Here is a 20,253-nt window from a genome sequence, read left to right on the forward strand (position 1 = left end):
CACACCACAAACAACTCACCACCCTTCACGCCCACATCACTCACCATACCTCACGCCCACAGGTGCCGCCCACGCTGACGAGAACCCATGTGAGGCTACGGACACGTCACCCATCGATTACCCGCAGGTGAGTCTTCCTCCCTCATCACAATAAATAGAAATAAATATAAATAGACGAATATATATCATAGATTATTTATTATAACATGAAAATACAATACGTTAAAAATAATATAAACGTCTTCAATACACAAGAAAATTACTGAAAGAAAAAACCACTTTCATACGGTGGCCCGGTGGCCTGGTGGCTAAAGCTCCCGCTTCACACACGGAGGGCCCGGGTTCGATTCCCGGCGGGTGGAAACATTTCGACACGTTTCCTTACACCTGTTGTCCTGTTCACCTAGCAGCAAATAGGTACCTGGGTGTTAGTCGACTGGTGTGGGTCGCATCCTGGGGGACAAGATTAAGGAACCCAATGGAAATAAGTTAGACAGTCCTCGATGACGCACTGACTTTCTTGGGTTATCCTGGGTGGCTAACCCTCCGGGGTTAAAAATCCGAACGAAATCTTATCTTATCTAACGATTATTTATAATGCAGTTCAGTAGATGCTTAAATCCCAGAATGGGAAGGTAAGACTGGTTTTCATTTGTGATTTATTATTTATCAGTGAAATGTTACTGCCACCGGATATAAAGCATGTTTATTTTCGAGAGTTTAATGAGAAAATATTGGATCTCAACGCCTTATAATAGGGATGTATTAAATTAAATTTGTTTATTGTTAAAATGTTGGCAAAAAAGAGTAGAGACGGTGGTGGACAGGGCCAAGTAAGGTTGACTAGAGACGGTGGTGGACAGGGCCAAGTAAGGTTGACTAGAGACGGTGGTGGACAGGGCCAAGTAAGGTTGACTAGAGACGGTGGTGGACAGGGCCAAGTAAGGTTGACTAGAGACGGTGGTGGACAGGGCCAAGTAAGGTTGACTAGAGACGGTGGTGGACAGGGCCAAGTAAGGTTGACTAGAGACGGTGGTGGACAGGGCCAAGTAACGTTGACTAGAGACGGTGGTGGACAGGGCCAAGTAACGTTGACTAGAGACGGTGGTGGACAGGGCCAAGTAACGTTGACTAGAGACGGTGGTGGACAGGGCCAAGTAAGGTTGACTAGAGACGGTGGTGGACAGGGCCAAGTAAGGTTCCTGCTGGTTGGTGGAGCAACTCCTGGAGACGTAAGAGTGAAGTGTGTGAGGAGGTTAAACACTTTCCAGCACAGTGCTTGCACTGTTATACAGACATGTACAGTGTAAATTGTATTTACATGTCTGCATAACTTGGATAGTGGTTACATGTATACTGAATAGTAAATATTGAAGCTGCCAAGAATGGAGTTATGGCAATAATGCGTCAACATTTTTGGTGGTATTTTCGTACACAGGACGAGTGTTGTTTAAAAAAAAGTCGCCTTTCGAGACAAAAATTTAAACTCTAGAACCTCATAAACGACTGCTTTCCTCCTCTACTTTGTATTACCGGTTTCACTGTTCCTCTTAAACTCTTCTCTGAGTCAAGTTTTGTAAACTTTCTCCTACACTTTCTCACTCTCACAGGCGCTCTGTATGTCATTCTTCTTCTACGAAGCTCAACGGTCCGGTAAACTACCAGCAAATAACCGCGTCCCATGGCGAGGTGACTCTGCCCTGGACGACGGTGCTGATGTAGGCCATGACCTTACTGGTGGATACTACGATGGTAAGCAATCACACACACACACACACACACACACACACACACACACACACACACACACACGCACACACACACACACACACACACACACACACACACACACACTCCACGGGAGGAACGAGGGACAAAGGGAGATATAATCATGACATACAAAAATATTTCTGGATATTATTAGGGTAGACTATGATAAACTCTTGGCGGGAGATATAACAAAAATAAGAGAATTTGGTTGAAAATTACTTTAACTAGGCCAAAGGAATATCAGAAAACATTTCTTTTATATAAAACTGATGTCGAAGTGGAATAATGTGATCACTGGGAAACAGACAGCGTACAAGAATTCATATATATAATAGCAAATGGGGTTTTTGACGTCAGTACGTCGAAAGCATAGAGAAAAGACCTAGAGCTAGAGGTCATCCCTTACGCAGATTCAAACAACTAATCATATATATTTTGAAATCGCAAGATAGAACAAAACTTTACTTTTATCGAAGAGCAAATCCTTATCAGCAAATCCCCATCAGAGTGATACTTTTCATATTATGATGACTTGAAAAAGATTACCAGTGAGGGAAATTCGAATAAAGATTACCTCTTGTTTCAATTTATTTATCATTCAGCCTCAGGTTTATAGCCTTAACCTGCTAATTCCATTATCTGTTTTAACCTCTTCCACAGCTGGTGACATGGTTAAGTACGGCTTCCCTATGTCCTTTTCCATCACCATGTTGGCCTGGGGTCTCCTCGACTTCTCTGACGGCTACAGTAAAGCGGGTGAGTTCATTTTAGATTCACTGGCTTATTGCTGATTCTGGTGATGGATCGCCCTGTTGGTACGGGTAAAACTTCAGATCTTATTCTTGCCAATTCTCCAAACATTTCGTCAGGTGGAAAAGAAAAGTCAGTGTACATCTCTGATGTATACTGACTTTCTTCCCTCGCATGGAGGAAAAAGAAATTAATACAGCTCTTCCTTTACTGTCTCGTTTTTTCTTTCTTACCTTCATTTACTTTCCATTAATAACAACTCCTTTTATTTAGTCTGTAAAAACACTGTGTTGGTTCAGAAAGGATACAAGCTAACACGGGAACAACAACAAAATTATCCATGAGTGGAACAAGCCGTCAAGTAGCGTCATCTATGTGATTACTGAATGGTAGTGAGTTAGATCAAGTAAGATCTACCTAGCAGAGGGTAGCAGGTCGATTGTAATAATCTCTATGTCAGTGTATTAAATCCCACGAGGACGCATAAATAAAACATAGACTATAAAGGATTTTCATATCTCGGCCTGAATTCTGTTACATTTTCTCTCACTGTCGGATTTCTTGTTTATTGAGTATTGTTTACAACATTAAAATATCGTTTATATGTTGTTATTGTTCACAGGCCAGACTGATTACGCGTTGGATGCCATCAAGTGGGGTACTGACTACTTCATCAAGTGTTACACCTCAACGAATGAGTTCTGGGGCCAGGTGAGCACATAGTTAACTTTTTTTTTTTTTTTTTTTTATTATCACACCGGCCGATTCCCACCAAGGCAGGGTGGCCCGAAAAAGAAAAACTTTCACCATCATTCACTCCATCACCGTCTTGCCAGAAGGGTGCTTTACACTACAGTTTTTAAACTGCAACATTAACACCCCTCCTTCAGAGTGCAGGCACTGTACTTCCCATCTCCAGGACTCAAGTCCGGCCTGCCGGTTTCCCTGAATCCCTTCATAAATGTTACTTTGCTCACACTCCAACAGCACGTCAAGTATTAAAAACCATTTGTCTCCATTCACTCCTATCAAACACGCTCACGCATGCCTGCTGGAAGTCCAAGCCCCTCGCACACAAAACCTCCTTTACCCCCTCCCTCCAACCCTTCCTAGGCCGACCCCTACCCCGCCTTCCTTCCACTACAGACTGATATACTCTTGAAGTCATTCTGTTTCGCTCCATTCTCTCTACATGTCCGAACCACCTCAACAACCCTTCCTCAGCCCTCTGGACAACAGTTTTGGTAATCCCGCACCTCCTCCTAACTTCCAAACTACGAATTCTCTGCATTATATTCACACCACACATTGCTCTCAGACATGACATCTCCACTGCCTCCAGCCTTCTCCTCGCTGCAACATTCATCACCCACGCTTCACACCCATATAAGAGCGTTGGTAAAACTATACTCTCATACATTCCCCTCTTTGCCTCCAAGGACAAAGTTCTTTGTCTCCACAGACTCCTAAGTGCACCACTCACTCTTTTTTCCCTCATCAATTCTATGATTCACCTCATCTTTCATAGACCCATCCGCTGACACGTCCACTCCCAAATATCTGAATACGTTCACCTCCTCCATACTCTCTCCCTCCAATCTGATATTCAATCTTTCATCACCTAATCTTTTTGTTATCCTCATAACCTTACTCTTTCCTGTATTCACCTTTAATTTTCTTCTTTTGCACACCCTACCAAATTCATCCACCAATCTCTGCAACTTCTCTTCAGAATCTCCCAAGAGCACAGTGTCATCAGCAAAGAGCAGCTGTGACAACTCCCACTTTGTGTGTGATTCTTTATCTTTTAACTCCACGCCTCTTGCCAAGACCCTCGCATTTACTTCTCTTACAACCCCATCTATAAATATATTAAACAACCACGGTGACATCACACATCCTTGTCTAAGGCCTACTTTTACTGGGAAAAAATTTCCCTCTTTCCTACATACTCTAACTTGAGCCTCACTATCCTCGTAAAAACTCTTCACTGCTTTCAGTAACCTACCTCCTACACCATACACTTGCAACATCTGCCACATTGCCCCCCTATCCACCCTGTCATACGCCTTTTCCAAATCCATAAATGCCACAAAGACCTCTTTAGCCTTATCTAAATACTGTTCACTTATATGTTTCACTGTAAACACCTGGTCCACACACCCCCTACCTTTCCTAAAGCCTCCTTGTTCATCTGCTATCCTATTCTCCGTCTTACTCTTAATTCTTTCAATTATAACTCTACCATACACTTTACCAGGTACACTCAACAGACTTATCCCCCTATAATTTTTGCACTCTCTTTTATCCCCTTTGCCTTTATACAAAGGAACTATGCATGCTCTCTGCCAATCCCTAGGTACCTTACCCTCTTCCATACATTTATTAAATAATTGCACCAACCACTCCAAAACTATATCCCCACCTGATTTTAACATTTCTATCTTTATCCCATCAATCCCGGCTGCCTTACCCCCTTTCATTTTACCTACTGCCTCACGAACTTCCCCCACACTCACAACTGGCTCTTCCTCACTCCTACAAGATGTTATTCCTCCTTGCCCTATACACGAAATCACAGCTTCCCTATCTTCATCAACATTTAACAATTCCTCAAAATATTCCTTCCATCTTCCCAATACCTCTAACTCTCCATTTAATAACTCTCCTCTCCTATTTTTAACTGACAAATCCATTTGTTCTCTAGGCTTTCTTAACTTGTTAATCTCACTCCAAAACTTTTTCTTATTTTCAACAAAATTTGTTGATAACATCTCACCCACTCTCTCATTTGCTCTCTTTTTACATTGCTTCGCCACTCTCTTAACTTCTCTCTTTTTCTCCATATACTCTTCCCTCCTTGCATCACTTCTACTTTGTAAAAACTTCTCATATGCTAACTTTTTCTCCCTTACTACTCTCTTTACATCATCATTCCACCAATCGCTCCTCTTCCCTCCTGCACCCACTTTCCTGTAACCACAAACTTCTGCTGAACACTCTAACACTCTAAAACATAGTTAACTTATGATAGTTATATTGTAGAAGTACCCGCAGTGTGAAGGACATTGTGGGAGCTTCTCTGTTCATAGTGGAAATAAAAACTAAATGTATTTACAGTTTGGGTTGCGTACATGAGGAAGGGAAATTTATAAAACTGGAGATTCTAGAGCATGAGAAGGACGACAGGCTTCATAAATGGGCCCTGGACCCTTGGTTAACACACTCGCTTGCTAGTTTTAGGACACGCCCGCCATGGGTTCGAGATCCACCCATTATGGGATTCGTTTGCAATCGCTTAATTGCGATTTCGTAAGTCAATGGACTTAATATTATTTAGTGCAGGCATAACGCACATATATTCAAAAAAAGAATGTAATACAGGCAAAAAATTACATGTCTATGGTCGTTTTTCAGGTCGGAAACAGTGAAATTGACCACTACTTGTGGGAACGACCAGAAGTTATGACAGAGGAACGACCTTCTTACAAGATTGACGAGGAAAATCCTGGTTAGTGTAACTGTGTTCTGATAATCCTGTATGGTCAGTTGGGGTCCTGATGACCCTGGCTGGTCAATCAGAGTCCTGATGATACACAAATGAACTACAGCCTTCACCCCACAACTCCTTGTTTTTCATCGTAGTATTTTGAACTAACAGAATGTCTTATCTCTCACTAGAAATGATGTCTCTCAGTTTAGTGATACATACGTTAATGGAAGTAATCCAGACGAACTAGAGAAGTTGTTGAATGTACATTTATTGTCGAAACGCTTCGCCTGCACAGCAGGCTTATTTTCAGTCGAATACAGAGATGATTTGGTACTGAAGACAGTGGAAAAAGAGGAGAGGTAGAGTAGAGAAGTGAGTAATCGGTCATTTTTCTGGTCTCAGGTACGGAACTGGCTGCTGAGACAGCTGCCGCTCTTGCTGCTTCCTACTTGGTGTTCAGGGTCAGTTTTCTCTATGTTGTTTTCATTTCCTGTTACTTGTTCCCTGTTGTTTAGGTTGCTTCCTTCCGTTTCGTTCTTTTCCTGTTACTTCTTCCTCAGTGTTATTCTCCTGTTGTTCCCTTCCTAATTTTTTCTTAATATTTCCTGCCACTTTCTTCCTGTCACTGTTTTCCTCCTCTCTCTTCTCCAGTAGCAACTCCTGTTCTTTCACTAATGTCTTTCCTTGCTACTTCCCCCGATACTTCCCTTGCTACTTTCTTCACAACTTCATTTGCCACTTCCCTCCACTACTTCCATCTCTACTTTCCCTACTTTCTACTTCCCTTGCTAATTCCCTCGCTACTTCCCTTGCTACATTCTTCTCTACTTCCCTTGCTACTTCCCTCGCTATTCCTTCGCTACTTTCATTGCTACCTCCCTCACTACTTCTCTCGCTACTTTCCTCTATACTTCCTTCACTACTTCCCTCTCTTCTTTCCTTGCTACTTCCCTTGCTATTTCACTGCTACTTCCTTCTCTACTTCCCTCGCTATTTCCCCCTCACTACTTCCCTCGCTACTTCCCTTGCTACTCCTCTTATTACTTTCTTTGCTACTTCCCTCGCTACTTCCCTTGCTATTTTCCTCACTACTTCCCATGTTACTTACCTTACTACCTCCCTCACTATTTTTCCTATTTCCTCCTCACTACTTCCCTCAGCACTCACCCCGTCACTTCCCGCCTCAGGATACGGACGCTGACTACGCCGAGGAGTTACTAGCCCTGGCCAAGGAACTCTACGAGTTCGGTGATAACTTCCGTGGAAACTACGACGATGCGATCCCGGACGCCTACGAGTAAGTACGCGTCTGATGCGAGGGAAGGAAGGAGGAGTAGCTCCACTTCCCTGGATCGGGAGCTTTTCCCAGTATCAGCGACACTATGAACACCAGAATTTTCCCGAGGACAATGAATTGTACTGTTTGATGCCGGTTAATTGGAGTTGCTTCCTGGCTGCCATTTATTTTTATAATTTCAATAATGCTTTCGATATTTACGGTATATATCAAGAAAAAATAATTATGTATATATCATTAATTGTTTGTTCGTATTTGACGACGAGTACCGGAGACTTGAAGCTTCTCCCGGTATTCGCTGTCTCTGATTGGTCAGGTTCCTGAAGAATAAATCTTACGTCTTTCACCCGACAACAAATTTATTCTATGTATTTCTGCAGTTCATTTAACGGGTATGGTGACGAGCTGCTCTGGGCTGCTCTGTGGCTGTACAGAGCAACGGAGGACGAGAGTTACCTCACCCGCGCCGAGGGTCACTGGGACGAGTTCAACTTTGAGTACTCAGCAGCTTTTCAGTTCTCCTGGGACGACAAGACGGCCGGAATCTATGTGAGTCTCACTGCATGAGAGAGCTTATTGTCGACGAGTGTAGAGACAAAGATTCAAAGTTCCGCTACATGTAGAGCTTTATCATGTCATGAATTGCCAGTCTTTGTCACAAAGGAAAGCTTCTTTTGCTGCTTCATTTTTGGCTTCATGTTAAGCTTCCTGTTATAGAGTTCAGACTGTTAGAACGTCACCTTGAGGACGAAATACGAAGGTTCTCCTTGTGCTGTTGTCCATGTGTCTTTAAGTATCTCCTTCGTATTCAAAACCTCTGTCTTCACTGTTTCTAAAATTACTGTTAAGCATTTCTTCGTAAACTGTTGATTAATTTTAGAAAATATCGTAAAAACTCGTGAATAAATAAAAATATAAAAGAATAATGCGTAGGTGTGTTTGGTAAATTTAAAAAACACAACACACACAACCTGCACATAAGAGAGAGAAACTTATGACGACGTTTCGGTCCTTGAACAATTAACTAGTCAAACTAACACACGAAGATAAGGGTATTGTCACACCTCAATTAAACATCTAGCTGGTACGTCACATTTTGTGTTCCTAAACGAGTTCTTGTGATTCCCACAGGCGCTCTTCTGGCTGCTGGACGGTTCACAGAAATATCTGGACCACCTCACCACCTACCTGGATTACCTGCAGAACACCGCCCCATACACCCCAGAGGGTCTGGTCTTCCTCTCTGAGTGGGGATCAAACAGGCATGCTGCTAATGTTGCCTTCCTCGCTCTCTGGGTTAGTTGTTTCGCTATAGTTCCACTCTGATATTTTTTTTTAAGATACTGAGCGTCTCCCACCAAGGCAGGGTGACTCAGTGAAGGAAATACATTTACCGTCACTCATTCATTAGCTGTCTTGCCAGATGTAAGCAGACATCAGCGTTCTAACCCATTCTTCAGAGTGTAGGTACTGTACTTCCCACCTCCAAGACTCAAGTCCGTCTAATGTTAATAATAATAATAATAATAATAATAATAATAATAATAATAATAATAATAATAATAATAATAATAATAATAATAATAATAATAATAATAATAATCTTTATTTCTACAATTACTTGATACAACTTATATACAGAAAACTTCAACACAGACAATAATTATTTACCTATAACATAAAGTCATCGACACCATGCCTAACCCTTCTAGGGTAGGGTAGGTGCCTGAGCCCGAGCTTACAGCTCCCAAGACTGTCATTCCCATTAGCCCCTTTGGGGCGGGGATGGAAGACCAGAGAGGCCTAGCTTATGGCTAGGCCTGGGGACAGTTGGTCCCAAAGATGAGGAGGTACTTGTGCCTCCTCCCATGGGAGACTTCGGTCTCAGACACTCCCTAAAGAGGGAGCCAAAGCCGGGCCACCACTTGGAAAAAGCCCGAGCCGGGAGAATACCGGCGAATCTTTAATAATAATAATAACATAAAGTCCCTTCTTGCGCAAGATCAGCTGTCATCTGTATTAGTTGTTTCTCTTTTGTTTCTAGTACGCAAACAAAAATAACTCTTTTAAACTGTCTAGCTACAACACAAAATGTGATCTTTAGGCTCTGCTGCTGTCAGAACCTCGACAAAAGAATAAGTAAGTTTATTCAGGTATACACAAATACAGTTACATAGATTATCATACATAGCAGCATATGTGTAAAGAAAATAGGATATCACAAAAAAGACAGACGAACATTTGGCTAAAAACTCTTTCAATTTTTTAGGGGGATGACCTGTAGAGTTTAAGGCTTGTGCAAGTATCCATACCATGGGATGATTAACAGAAAAATAATCGGGTGGACGAGAAGAAGTTATGAATTTGTAGCTCATCAGGAGACAACTCTTAAAATTTAGATTTCCAACAGAAATATAAAGTGTGTTTTTATGTGTGTATGTGTGAGAATTCCAGCCTTGATGAGTCGCTTCTACATTTCAAGGCTGCCAAACAAGGTGTGGACACGTCAGTGAACAGCGAGTGGGGTCAGGATCAGATGGACCAGCTTCTGGGTGCCAACTCTCGCTACAACATGACCTTCGTTGTGGGCTTCGGTGACAAGTATCCTGAAAGACCTCACCACCGCTCCAGGTACACACATATGACAATTTTGCGATATTTGTATCAATACCAGTTACAAATGTGAATTGTTTCAGCTGCGCCACTGTGACTCTTAATTTTCTCTAACGTTATTCTAATTACTGCTGAAGCCAACTGAAACAAGAATGCAAAACAGATGAGACAAAACTTGAGTTTTCTAACGTGATCTCTCTCCTTGATCTTCAGCTCGTGTCCCGACCCCCCTGAGGTTTGTGACTTCGGCTGGGCTTTCACCCAGCCTGGACCCAACCCACACGTCCTATATGGTGCCTTGGTCGGTGGACCAGATGAGGTTGGTAACTCTAACTACCTGGATCGAGGCAGATTAAAGTGCTTTTGTTAATTGGGATTATCACTCGTTATCCTCCATAGTTCTTGTTCAGTCTGTTGGGCATTATTTCTAATTTTTATCAAATACTTTAAGAGTGAGAATCTTGCTGTAAGAGACGGTTTGTCCTAGTATTAAATTCATGAACGTAAGACACAGGAATCTTATATCTTTTTCGCGTGTATTAAAGATTTCTTTATCATGCGTGACCTTATCTGTGACCTCCTTGCCATCAGTGACCTAAACGTGTATTGTGTGATCTCGTCAACAATGTTAGCCTTGCTTTCATGTCGTGTTTCCCTTCCTCAGAACGGCGACTACGAGGACGACCGCTCTAACTACGTGCAGAATGAAGTCGCCTGTGACTACAATGCAGCCTACAGCGGTGCTCTAGCTGCTGTCATAGAGCTTATTTGAGCTTCTCACGTAGAGCTTAGTTAAGAGCTGCTCTTACAGATCTCAGAAGATTCTTCGCCTCGCGATACTAAATGCATTGTCTAAGCAACGACTGCTGAGTCTGCTGTCACATCTCTCTCTCTCTCTCTCTCTCTCTCTCTCTCTCTCTCTCTCTCTCTCTCTCTCTCTCTCTCTCTCTCTCTCTCTCTCTCTCTCTCTCTCTCTCTCTCTCTCTCTCTCTCTCTCTCTCTCTCTCTCTCTCGCTTTCTCTCTCATCAATAACTACTCATTTCTTATTCTCTCTTTAATTGATTATCCAAATTAATTCGACTGAATCAGATAACTTGGCTTCTGAATGGAAATTTATTAAATTAAAAAAAAATAATGTCCATTGTTATCCTTATGATGTAATTTTTCATACTAGTTAGGCAGTCTAGCCAAAAATTGTATAAAATACAGAGAAATTGAAGATTAAGACACATATGCAACAGTTGGGTATATTTATTGAGGAAACGTTTCGCCTACATAGTAGGCTTCTTCACTCAAATACAAAGGAAGAAGTAATAATGAAATAAAGATTCTGTAATCAGTCCTTCGTCTTTGGAGAGAAAGTAATTGAGGTGGTCAGTCCGTCAGCCTGGAGAAGAGTTGACTTGAGAACTGAGTGTGTGTGTGTGTGACCCTGTGAGAGGGGTTAATGGAGCTGGGATTGATGAAACCAAGACAGAGTTGTTAAAAGCAGGTGGAAAATAGTTGTGAAGTGGTTGGTGTTTCTATTTAATAAATCTATGAAAGAGGGGAAGGTACCTAGGGATTGGCAGAAAGCATGTATAGTTCCTTTGTATAAACGCAAAGGCGACAAAAGGGAGAGTAAAAAACATAAGAGAATAAGCACGGTGCTTATACCTGATAGGTAGTTATTACCTGACCTACATCATTTGTGGTCACAGAGTGGTGGTTCATGCTAACATCCCCCCTCCTCTGGTGTATAGAAATACACCTAGATGGATGAATCTATAACCAGCTGGCTCAGTGGCTTACGTACTGACTTGGATTATTACGACTCACCCGCCATTGGTTCTAACCCCACCCGTTAAGAGATATGATTAGATTTCGTTCGAATTTTTAACCCCAGGGAGTTAGCCACTCAGGATAACAAAGAAAAGCATTGCGTCATCGAGGACTGTCTGTCTTATTTCCATTGGGGTCCTTAAATCTTGTCCTCCAGGATGCGACCCACACCAGTCGACTAACACCCAGGTACCTACTTACCTGCAACGTGAACGGGAAAGCAGGTGTAAGGCAACATGCCCAATGTTTCCACCTTGTCAAGGATTGTACCACGGACACTCAGTGTCCTTGGTTTGAAAAGGCTCTTGGAGCCGGGGAGAGAGTGGACCTAGTAGTGACTAGCGGTAAGGCCGGGCCAGGAACTGTGAATCGACCCCTGCAGCTACACATAGATGAGTACACACACACACACACACACACACACACACACACACACACACACACACACACACACACACACACACACACACACACACACACACACACACACACACACACACACACACACACACACACACACACACACACGCACACACACACACACACACATACACACACACACACACACACACACACACACACATACAAACTAACACAACCACGGGACACCGTGGGTTAAATCATGTCGTAATGGTCGCAGGAGGTTTGTGTATACTTCAGTTTCTTTAGAAGGACTGTTAGAAGAATTTTTCTCAGTGAGATCACCAACTGAAGCGCTGACAAGAGTGGGGTCTTGTGTTGCTCACGGCAAGAGCTTATATAGTGTGAGTAACTACATTATAACAAGGGAAAATCTGGATCTTTTTATATCTTGCTGCCGGTGGATTGTGTTGGAATGTTTTGAGCACTGCGTCTGCAGTCCTGGATAAACCGAGTGGTGAAGTCAAGACAAGTCAATATCGGTGGAATGTAGGAACATTTCTCCAAAAACACAGCAGACAGGGCTATAGATGTGTAGAATCTTCTGGAGAAATTTTTTTTGACCATCCAGTGTTTGTACAAGAATCATGTTGCTAAAAGAAGTGTGTGTGAGGTCGCCATATAAAGCTTCTCGAGGAAGGGAAGCTTACCTTCAACCTCAAGGTCAAGTGTAAACATAATGGTTGATCTCGTGTTGTTGAGTTTGTGCAGGAGCTCTTTGCGTTTTCAGACATCTGGGGTAATGGACTAAGATGTCATCACCATCCAGAACCTATATGAAGGTTTTTCGAAATGTTTGTAGAAGAGGTTCTCTTCATACCTACTGGGTCGCCAGCATTGGCAGGATGCTAGTCTGATCTGCTGTGAACCAGGTAAGGCGTAGGGGCTGGACTCGTCTCCACCTTCAACATTATCGTTCATAAAGCTGGTAGTTATAATACGCCCATCACATTAGCGTATGTGACGTTAGATATTTTTTAAACCAAACTGCCACACGACACAACCGTAAGTAAACCATTCTCCATTTCCGACGTCCTTCACCGACTACTACTACTACTACTACCAATAATAATAATAATAATAATAATAATAATAATAATAATAATAATAATAATAATAATAATAATAATAATAATAATAATACAGCACTCTAATGCCCTTATATATAGCCTGTCTTCCGTCATATTAATCATGTCTTTGAAGTGATGAAAGTCAAAGTAACGAAACACTTTCAATAAAGATGCCCTAAGTGAAAGGGTTCATGTTCATTTCTCTGAAGTTGTCGGCAGATACTTGCTTCATATTTCATTTATAAGTTCAAGGTTCACCTGATGTATGAGAAACAACAGCTGTAACAAACCCACAGCTGAGGCGTGTGTATGTGTGTGTGTGTGTGTGTGTGTGTGTGTGTTTATAAGAGAGAAGGTAAGACCCACGATCACCACATACTTCTGCAGTCATGGTTACTGGAGGTCTGGTGAACACCTGCCTGCTGGGGGCGCTCGCCCTCCTCTGTATAGGTATGGACTAGTTTAAAACACACACACACACACACACACACACACACACACACACACACACACACACGCAAGCTGGACGAGACAAGATGTTCCAGAGATGGGACACAGCAACAAGGGGTCACAGTTGGAAGTTGAAGACTCGGATGAATCACAGACACAGCTAAAACAACAGGCTCAGCTAAAACAACAAACACAGCTAAAACAACAGACACAGCTAAAAAACAGACACAGCTAAAACAACAAACACAACAGACTTAGAAAAGGTGCGAAGATGATACATAAAAATGAGTAAATAGGGATAAAAAATAGGGTGTCCAGGACGCCTGATAACAGCGGCAGATGATAACAACAGATAATACTTTAACGATGACGGGAAGATAAAGATAAGGAAGTTTTCTTAGTGTTAGCAACAGGAACACACACACACATACACACACACACACACACACACACACACACACACACACACACACACACACACACACACACACACACACACACACACACACACACACACACACACACACACACACACACACACACGCACATGAAGATTGGGGAAGGGCAAAGAAGACCGCAGACACAATATAGTTTAGACGGCCAAAGTCTTCAAACATCACTCAAGGAAAAAGACCTGGGGGTGAGTATAACACCGAGCATATCTCCTGAGGCGCACATCAATCAGATAACTGCTGCAGCATACTGGCGCCCGGCAAACCTACGGATAGCGTTCCGATACCTCAGTAAGGATTCGTTCAAGACTCTGTATACCATTTACGTCAGGCCCATACTGGAGTATGCAGCACCAGTTTGGAATCCACACATAGTCAAGCACGTCAAGAAATTAGAGAAAGTGCAAAGGTTTGCAACAAGACTAGTCCCAGAGCTACGGGGATTGTCCTACGAAGAAAGGTTGAGGGAAATCGGCCTGACGACACTGGAGGCCAGGAGGGTCAGGGGAGACATGATAACGACATATAAAATACTGCGCGGAATAGACGAAGTGGACAAAGACGGGATGTTCCAGAGAGGGGACACAGACACAAGAGGTCACAATTGGAAGTTGAAGACTCAGATGAATCAAAGGGATGTTAGGAAGTATTTCTTCTGTCATAGAGTAGTCAGGCCGTGGAATAGCCTAGAAAGTGACGTAGTGGAGGCAGGAACCATACATAGTTTTAAGGCGAGGTATGATAAAGCTCATGGAGCAGGGAGAGAGAGGACCTAGTAGCAATCAGTGAAGAGGCGGGGCCAGGAGCTATGAATCGACCCCTGCAACCACAAATAGGTGAGTACAAATAGGTGAGTACACACACACACACACACACACACACACACACACACACACACAAACACACACACAAGTGGAGGGGGAAGCAGGAAGGCCAGGACAAACAAAACCAAACTACAGGAAAGAGAACTACACGGGAATGAGGAACTACCTGAATGAGGTTCAGTGGGACAGAGAACTGGAAGGGAAGCCAGTTAATGAGATGATGGAATATGTAGCAACAATGTGCAAGGAGGCTGAGGAGAGGTTTGTACCCAAGGGTAACAGGAATAATGAAAAAGCCAGGATGAGCCAATGGTTCACCCAAAGATGCAAGGAGGCAAAAACCAAGTGTGCTAGGGAATGGAAGAAATATAGAAGGCAAAGGACCCAGGAGAATAAGGAGAGCAGTCGTAGAGCCAGAAACGAATATGCACAGATAAGAAGGGAGGCCCAACGTCAGTATGAAAACGACATAGCAGCAAAAGCCAAATCTGACCCGAAGCTGTTATACAGCCACATCAGGAAGAAAACAACCGTCAAGGACCAGGTAATCAGGCTAAGGAAGGAAGGAGGAGAGACAACAAGAAATGACAGTGAAGTATGTGAGGAACTCAACAAGAGATTCAAAGAAGTGTTCACAGAGGAGACAGAAGGGGCTCCAGAAAGACGGAGAGGTGGGGTACACCACCATTTGCTGGACACAGTACATGCAACCGAGGAAGAAGTGAAGAGGCTTCTGAGTGAGCTAGATACCACAAAGGCAATGAGGCCAGATAACATCTCTCCATGGGTTCGGAGAGAGGGAGCAGAGGCGCTATGTGTACCCCTGACAACAATATTCAATACATCTATCGAAACAGGGAGATTGCCTGAGGCATGGAAGACAGCAAATGTGGTCCCAATCTTTAAAAAAGGAGACAGACATGAAGCATTAAACTACAGACCAGTGTCACTGACATGTATAGCATGCAAAATCATGGAAAAGATTGTCAGGTGAAGAATGGTGGAACATCTAGAAAGGAATGATCTCATCACCAGCAGACAACATGGTTTCAGAGACGGGAAATCCTGTGTCACAAACCTACTGGAGTTCTATGACATGGTGACAGCAGTAAGACAAGAGAGAAAGGGGTGGGTGGATTGCATTTTCTTGGACTGCAAGAAGGCGTTTGACACAGTACCACACAAGAGATTAGTGCAAAAACTGGAGGACCAAGCAGGGATAACAGGGAAGGCACTACAATGGATCAGGGAATACTTGTCAGGAAGACAGCAGCGAGTAATGGTACGTGGCGAGGTGTCAGAGTGGGCACCTGTGACCAGCGGGGTCCCACAGGGGTCAGTCCTAGGACCAGTGCTGTTTCTGGTATTTGTGAACGACATGACGGAAGGAATAAACTCTGAGGTGTCCCTGTTTGCAGATGACGTGAAGTTGATGAGAAGAGTTCATTCGATCGAAGACCAGGCAGAAATACAAAGGGATCTGGACAGGCTGCAGACCTGGTCCAGCAACTGTCTCCTGGAGTTCAATCCCACCAAGTGCAAAGTCATGAAGATTGGGGAAGGGCAAAGAAGACCGCAGACGGAGAGCAGTCTAGGGGGCCAGAGACTACAAACATCACTCAAGGAAAAAGATCTTGGGGTGAGTATAACACCAGGCACATCTCCTGAAGCACACATCAACCAAATAACTGCTGCAGCATATGGGCGCCTAGCAAACCTCAGAACAGCATTCCGACATCTTAATAAGGAATCGTTCAGGACCCTGTACACCGTGTACGTTAGGCCCATATTGGAGTATGCGGCACCAGTTTGGAACCCACACCTAGCCAAGCACGTAAAGAAACTGGAGAAAGTGCAAAGGTTTGCAACAAGACTAGTCCCAGAGCTAAGAGGTATGTCCTACTAGGGGAGGTTAAGGGAAATCAACCTGACGACACTGGAGGACAGGAGAGATAGGGGGGACATGATAACGACTTACAAAATACTGAGAGGAATTGACAAGGTGGACAAAGACAGGATGTTCCAGAGACTGGACACAGCAACACGGGGACACAGTTGGAAGCTGAAGACACAGATGAATCAAAGGGATGTTAGGAAGTATTTCTTCAGCCACAGAGTAGTCAGGAAGTGGAATAGTTTGGGAAGCGATGTAGTGGAGGCAGGATCCATACATAGCTTTAAGCAGAGGTACGATAAAGCTCATGGTTCAGGGAGAGTGACCTAGTAGCGACCAGTGAAGAGGCGGGGCCAGGAGCTTGGACTCGACCCCTGCAACCTCAACTAGGTGAGTACAACTAGGTGAGTACACACACACACACACACACACACACACACACACACACACACACACACACACACACACACACACACACACACACACACACACACAAAGACAGGATGTTCCAGGGAGGGGACACAGAAACAAGAGGCCACAATTGGAAGTTGAAGACACAAATGAGTCAGAGAGATAGTAGGAAGTATTTCTTCAGTCATAGAGTTGTAAGGCAGTGGAATAGCCTAGAAAATGACGTAGTGGAGGCAGGAACCATACACAGTTTTAAGACGAGGTTTGATAAAGCTCATGGAGCGGGGAGAGAGAGGCCCAAGTAGCAACCGGTGAAGAGGCGGGGCCAGGAGCTAGGACTCGACCCCTGCAACCACAAATAGGTGAGTACAAATAGGTGAGTACACACACACACACACACACACACACACACACACACACACACACACACACACACACACACACACACACACACACACACACACACACACACACACACACACACACACACACACACACACACACACATATGCACTTTATCACTATCGCTCTTGTCACTACCTCTCACGCCCACACCCACTCACCCACTACCCCTCACGCCCACACCCCACTCACTCACTACCTCTCACGCCCATACCCCACTCACTACCCTCACGCCCACACCCCACTCACTCACTACCACTCACGCCCACACCCCACTCACTACCCTCACGCCCACACCCCACTCACTCACTACCCCTCACGCCCACACCCCACTCACTACCCTCACGCCCACACCCCACTCACTACCCTCACGCCCACACCCCACTCACTCACTACCTCTCACGCCCACACCCCACTCACTACCCTCACGCCCACACCCCACTCACTCACTACCCCTCACGCCCACACCCCACTCACCCACTACCCGTCACGCCCACACCCCACTCACTCACTACCTCTCACGCCCACACCCCACTCACTACCCTCACGCCCACACCCCACTCACTCACTACCCCTCACGCCCACACCCCACTCACCCACTACCCGTCACGCCCACACCCCACTCACTCACTACCCTCACGCCCACACCCCACTCACTCACTACCTCTCACGCCCACACCCCACTCACTACCCTCACGCCCACACCCCACTCACCCACTACCCCTCACGCCCACACCCCACTCACTCACTACCTCTCACGCCCACACCCCACTCACTACCCTCACGCCCACACCCCACTCACTCACTACCTCTCACGCCCACACCCCACTCACTCACTACCTCTCACGCCCACACCCCACTCACTCACTACCCGTCACGCCCACAGATACCGCCCACGCCGACGTGAACCCGTGCACTACCACAGGCATGTCACCCGTCGACTACCAGCAGGTGAGTCAGAAATAAATGACTATAAAAATATTAAATGAAAAAAATATATATAAAAATAAACGAATAAATCAAAATAAATTTATCAATATAGATATAAAAAAATAATGCAGTAAGAGAGAATTATCATAATTTTTTCATTATACAAAATTTTGATTAAAAAAATTATATTCCTTTGGCAATGATTTAAAATTTAGTATACACAGAATATATACACTGAGAGGTGTATGTCTCTCAGTGTATGTACACTGACAGGTGTATGTCTCAGTGTATATACACTGAGAGGTGTATGTCTCTCAGTGTATATACACTGAGAGGTATATGTCTCTCAGTGTATATACACTGAGAGGTATATGTCTCTCAGTGTATATACACTGAGAGGTGTATGTCTCTCAGTGTATATACACTGAGAGGTATATGTCTCTCAGTGTATATACACTGAGAGGTGTATGTCTCTCAGTGTATATACACTGAGAGGTGTATATCTCTCAGTGTATATACACTGAGAGGTATATGTCTCTCAGTGTATATACACTGAGAGGTATATGTCTCTCAGTGTATATACACTGAGAGATGTATGTCTCTCAGTGTATATACACTGAGATGTGTATATCTCTCAGTGTATATACACTGAGAGGTATATGTCTCTCAGTGTATATACACTGAGAGGTGTATATCTCTCAGTGTATATACACTGAGAGGTGTATGTCTCTCAGTGTATATACACTGAGAGGTATATGTCTCTCAGTGTATATACACTGAGAGGTGTATATCTCTCAGTGTATATACACTGAGAGGTATATGTCTCTCAGTGTATATACACTGAAATGTGTATATCTCTCAGTGTATATACACTGAGAGGTATATGTCTCTCAGTGTATATACACTGAGATGTGTATATCTCTCAGAGTATATACACTGAGATGTGTATATCTCTCAGAGTATATACACTGGTAGTTCACTTTGATCACTCTTTTAGGTATTAAAATATTCTTGACTGGTGGTAAACAGGTAACATGCAGCCTTAATGACTCATTGTGTAGTAAATAGGCTCGAAACTCCCCATTTACTAACTAATTTATTTGTGAATTGTAAATGGTTACACCCACGGTATTGTAGATTGTAAACTATTCCAACTATGGTATTGTGAGTTGTAAATAGTTCCAGCTACGGTATTGCGGATTGTAAATTGTTCCAGCTACGGTATTGTGGGTTGTAAATTGTTCCAGCTACGGTATTGCGGATTGTAAATTGTTCCAGCTACGGTATTGCGGTTTGTAAATTGTTCCACCGACGGTATTCTGGACTGTAAATTGTTCCAGCTACGGTATTGCGGATTGTAAATTGTTCCAGCTACGGTATTGCGGATTGTAAATTGTTCCACCCACGGTATTGTGATTTGTTATTCTTCGTGGGTCACATTCCTGCACTCTTATAATTTTAATAGGGAAAATAATATTTAATTTGTAAATAATGACCCCAATCAGTAGAGCTTTTGGACATCTGACTGAAGCCTTATCCTGGCTTCTCGGTCATCACTCTAAAAGTAGTGAAAAAGCCAAAGACGAACTGGTAAAAAGTCTTGATTATTTGAGATGAGATATACTGTCACTATGGTGGAGTGTTCACTCAGGATG

The 20,253-nt window shown here is 43.6% G+C and overlaps 2 protein-coding genes across 2 annotated transcripts in view; both read left to right on the forward strand.

Moving 5' to 3' along the window:
• The window catches only part of LOC128698222 (uncharacterized), a 61,853-nt gene extending 50,945 nt beyond the window's left edge, over positions 1-10,908 (forward strand). Inside the window, exons 28-39 of the mRNA XM_070098537.1 lie at positions 63-127; positions 1,611-1,752; positions 2,431-2,526; positions 3,143-3,231; positions 5,938-6,031; positions 6,416-6,474; positions 7,201-7,310; positions 7,691-7,859; positions 8,442-8,606; positions 9,793-9,941; positions 10,137-10,242; positions 10,588-10,908. Coding sequence (XP_069954638.1) covers positions 63-127; positions 1,611-1,752; positions 2,431-2,526; positions 3,143-3,231; positions 5,938-6,031; positions 6,416-6,474; positions 7,201-7,310; positions 7,691-7,859; positions 8,442-8,606; positions 9,793-9,941; positions 10,137-10,242; positions 10,588-10,695 — 1,352 coding nt within the window. The 3' untranslated portion in view covers positions 10,696-10,908. The remainder of the gene's footprint in view (positions 1-62; positions 128-1,610; positions 1,753-2,430; positions 2,527-3,142; positions 3,232-5,937; positions 6,032-6,415; positions 6,475-7,200; positions 7,311-7,690; positions 7,860-8,441; positions 8,607-9,792; positions 9,942-10,136; positions 10,243-10,587) is intronic.
• A 2,696-nt stretch (positions 10,909-13,604) lies between these two features.
• Positions 13,605-20,253, forward strand: part of LOC128698283 (endoglucanase E-4-like) — a 28,150-nt gene continuing 21,501 nt past the window's right edge. The window contains exons 1-2 of the mRNA XM_070098550.1: positions 13,605-13,685; positions 18,555-18,619. Coding sequence (XP_069954651.1) covers positions 13,625-13,685; positions 18,555-18,619 — 126 coding nt within the window. The 5' untranslated portion in view covers positions 13,605-13,624. The remainder of the gene's footprint in view (positions 13,686-18,554; positions 18,620-20,253) is intronic.

This window comes from Cherax quadricarinatus, chromosome 63 (genome assembly GCF_038502225.1).
Source record: "Cherax quadricarinatus isolate ZL_2023a chromosome 63, ASM3850222v1, whole genome shotgun sequence".
Taxonomy (NCBI): Eukaryota; Metazoa; Arthropoda; class Malacostraca; order Decapoda; family Parastacidae; genus Cherax; species Cherax quadricarinatus.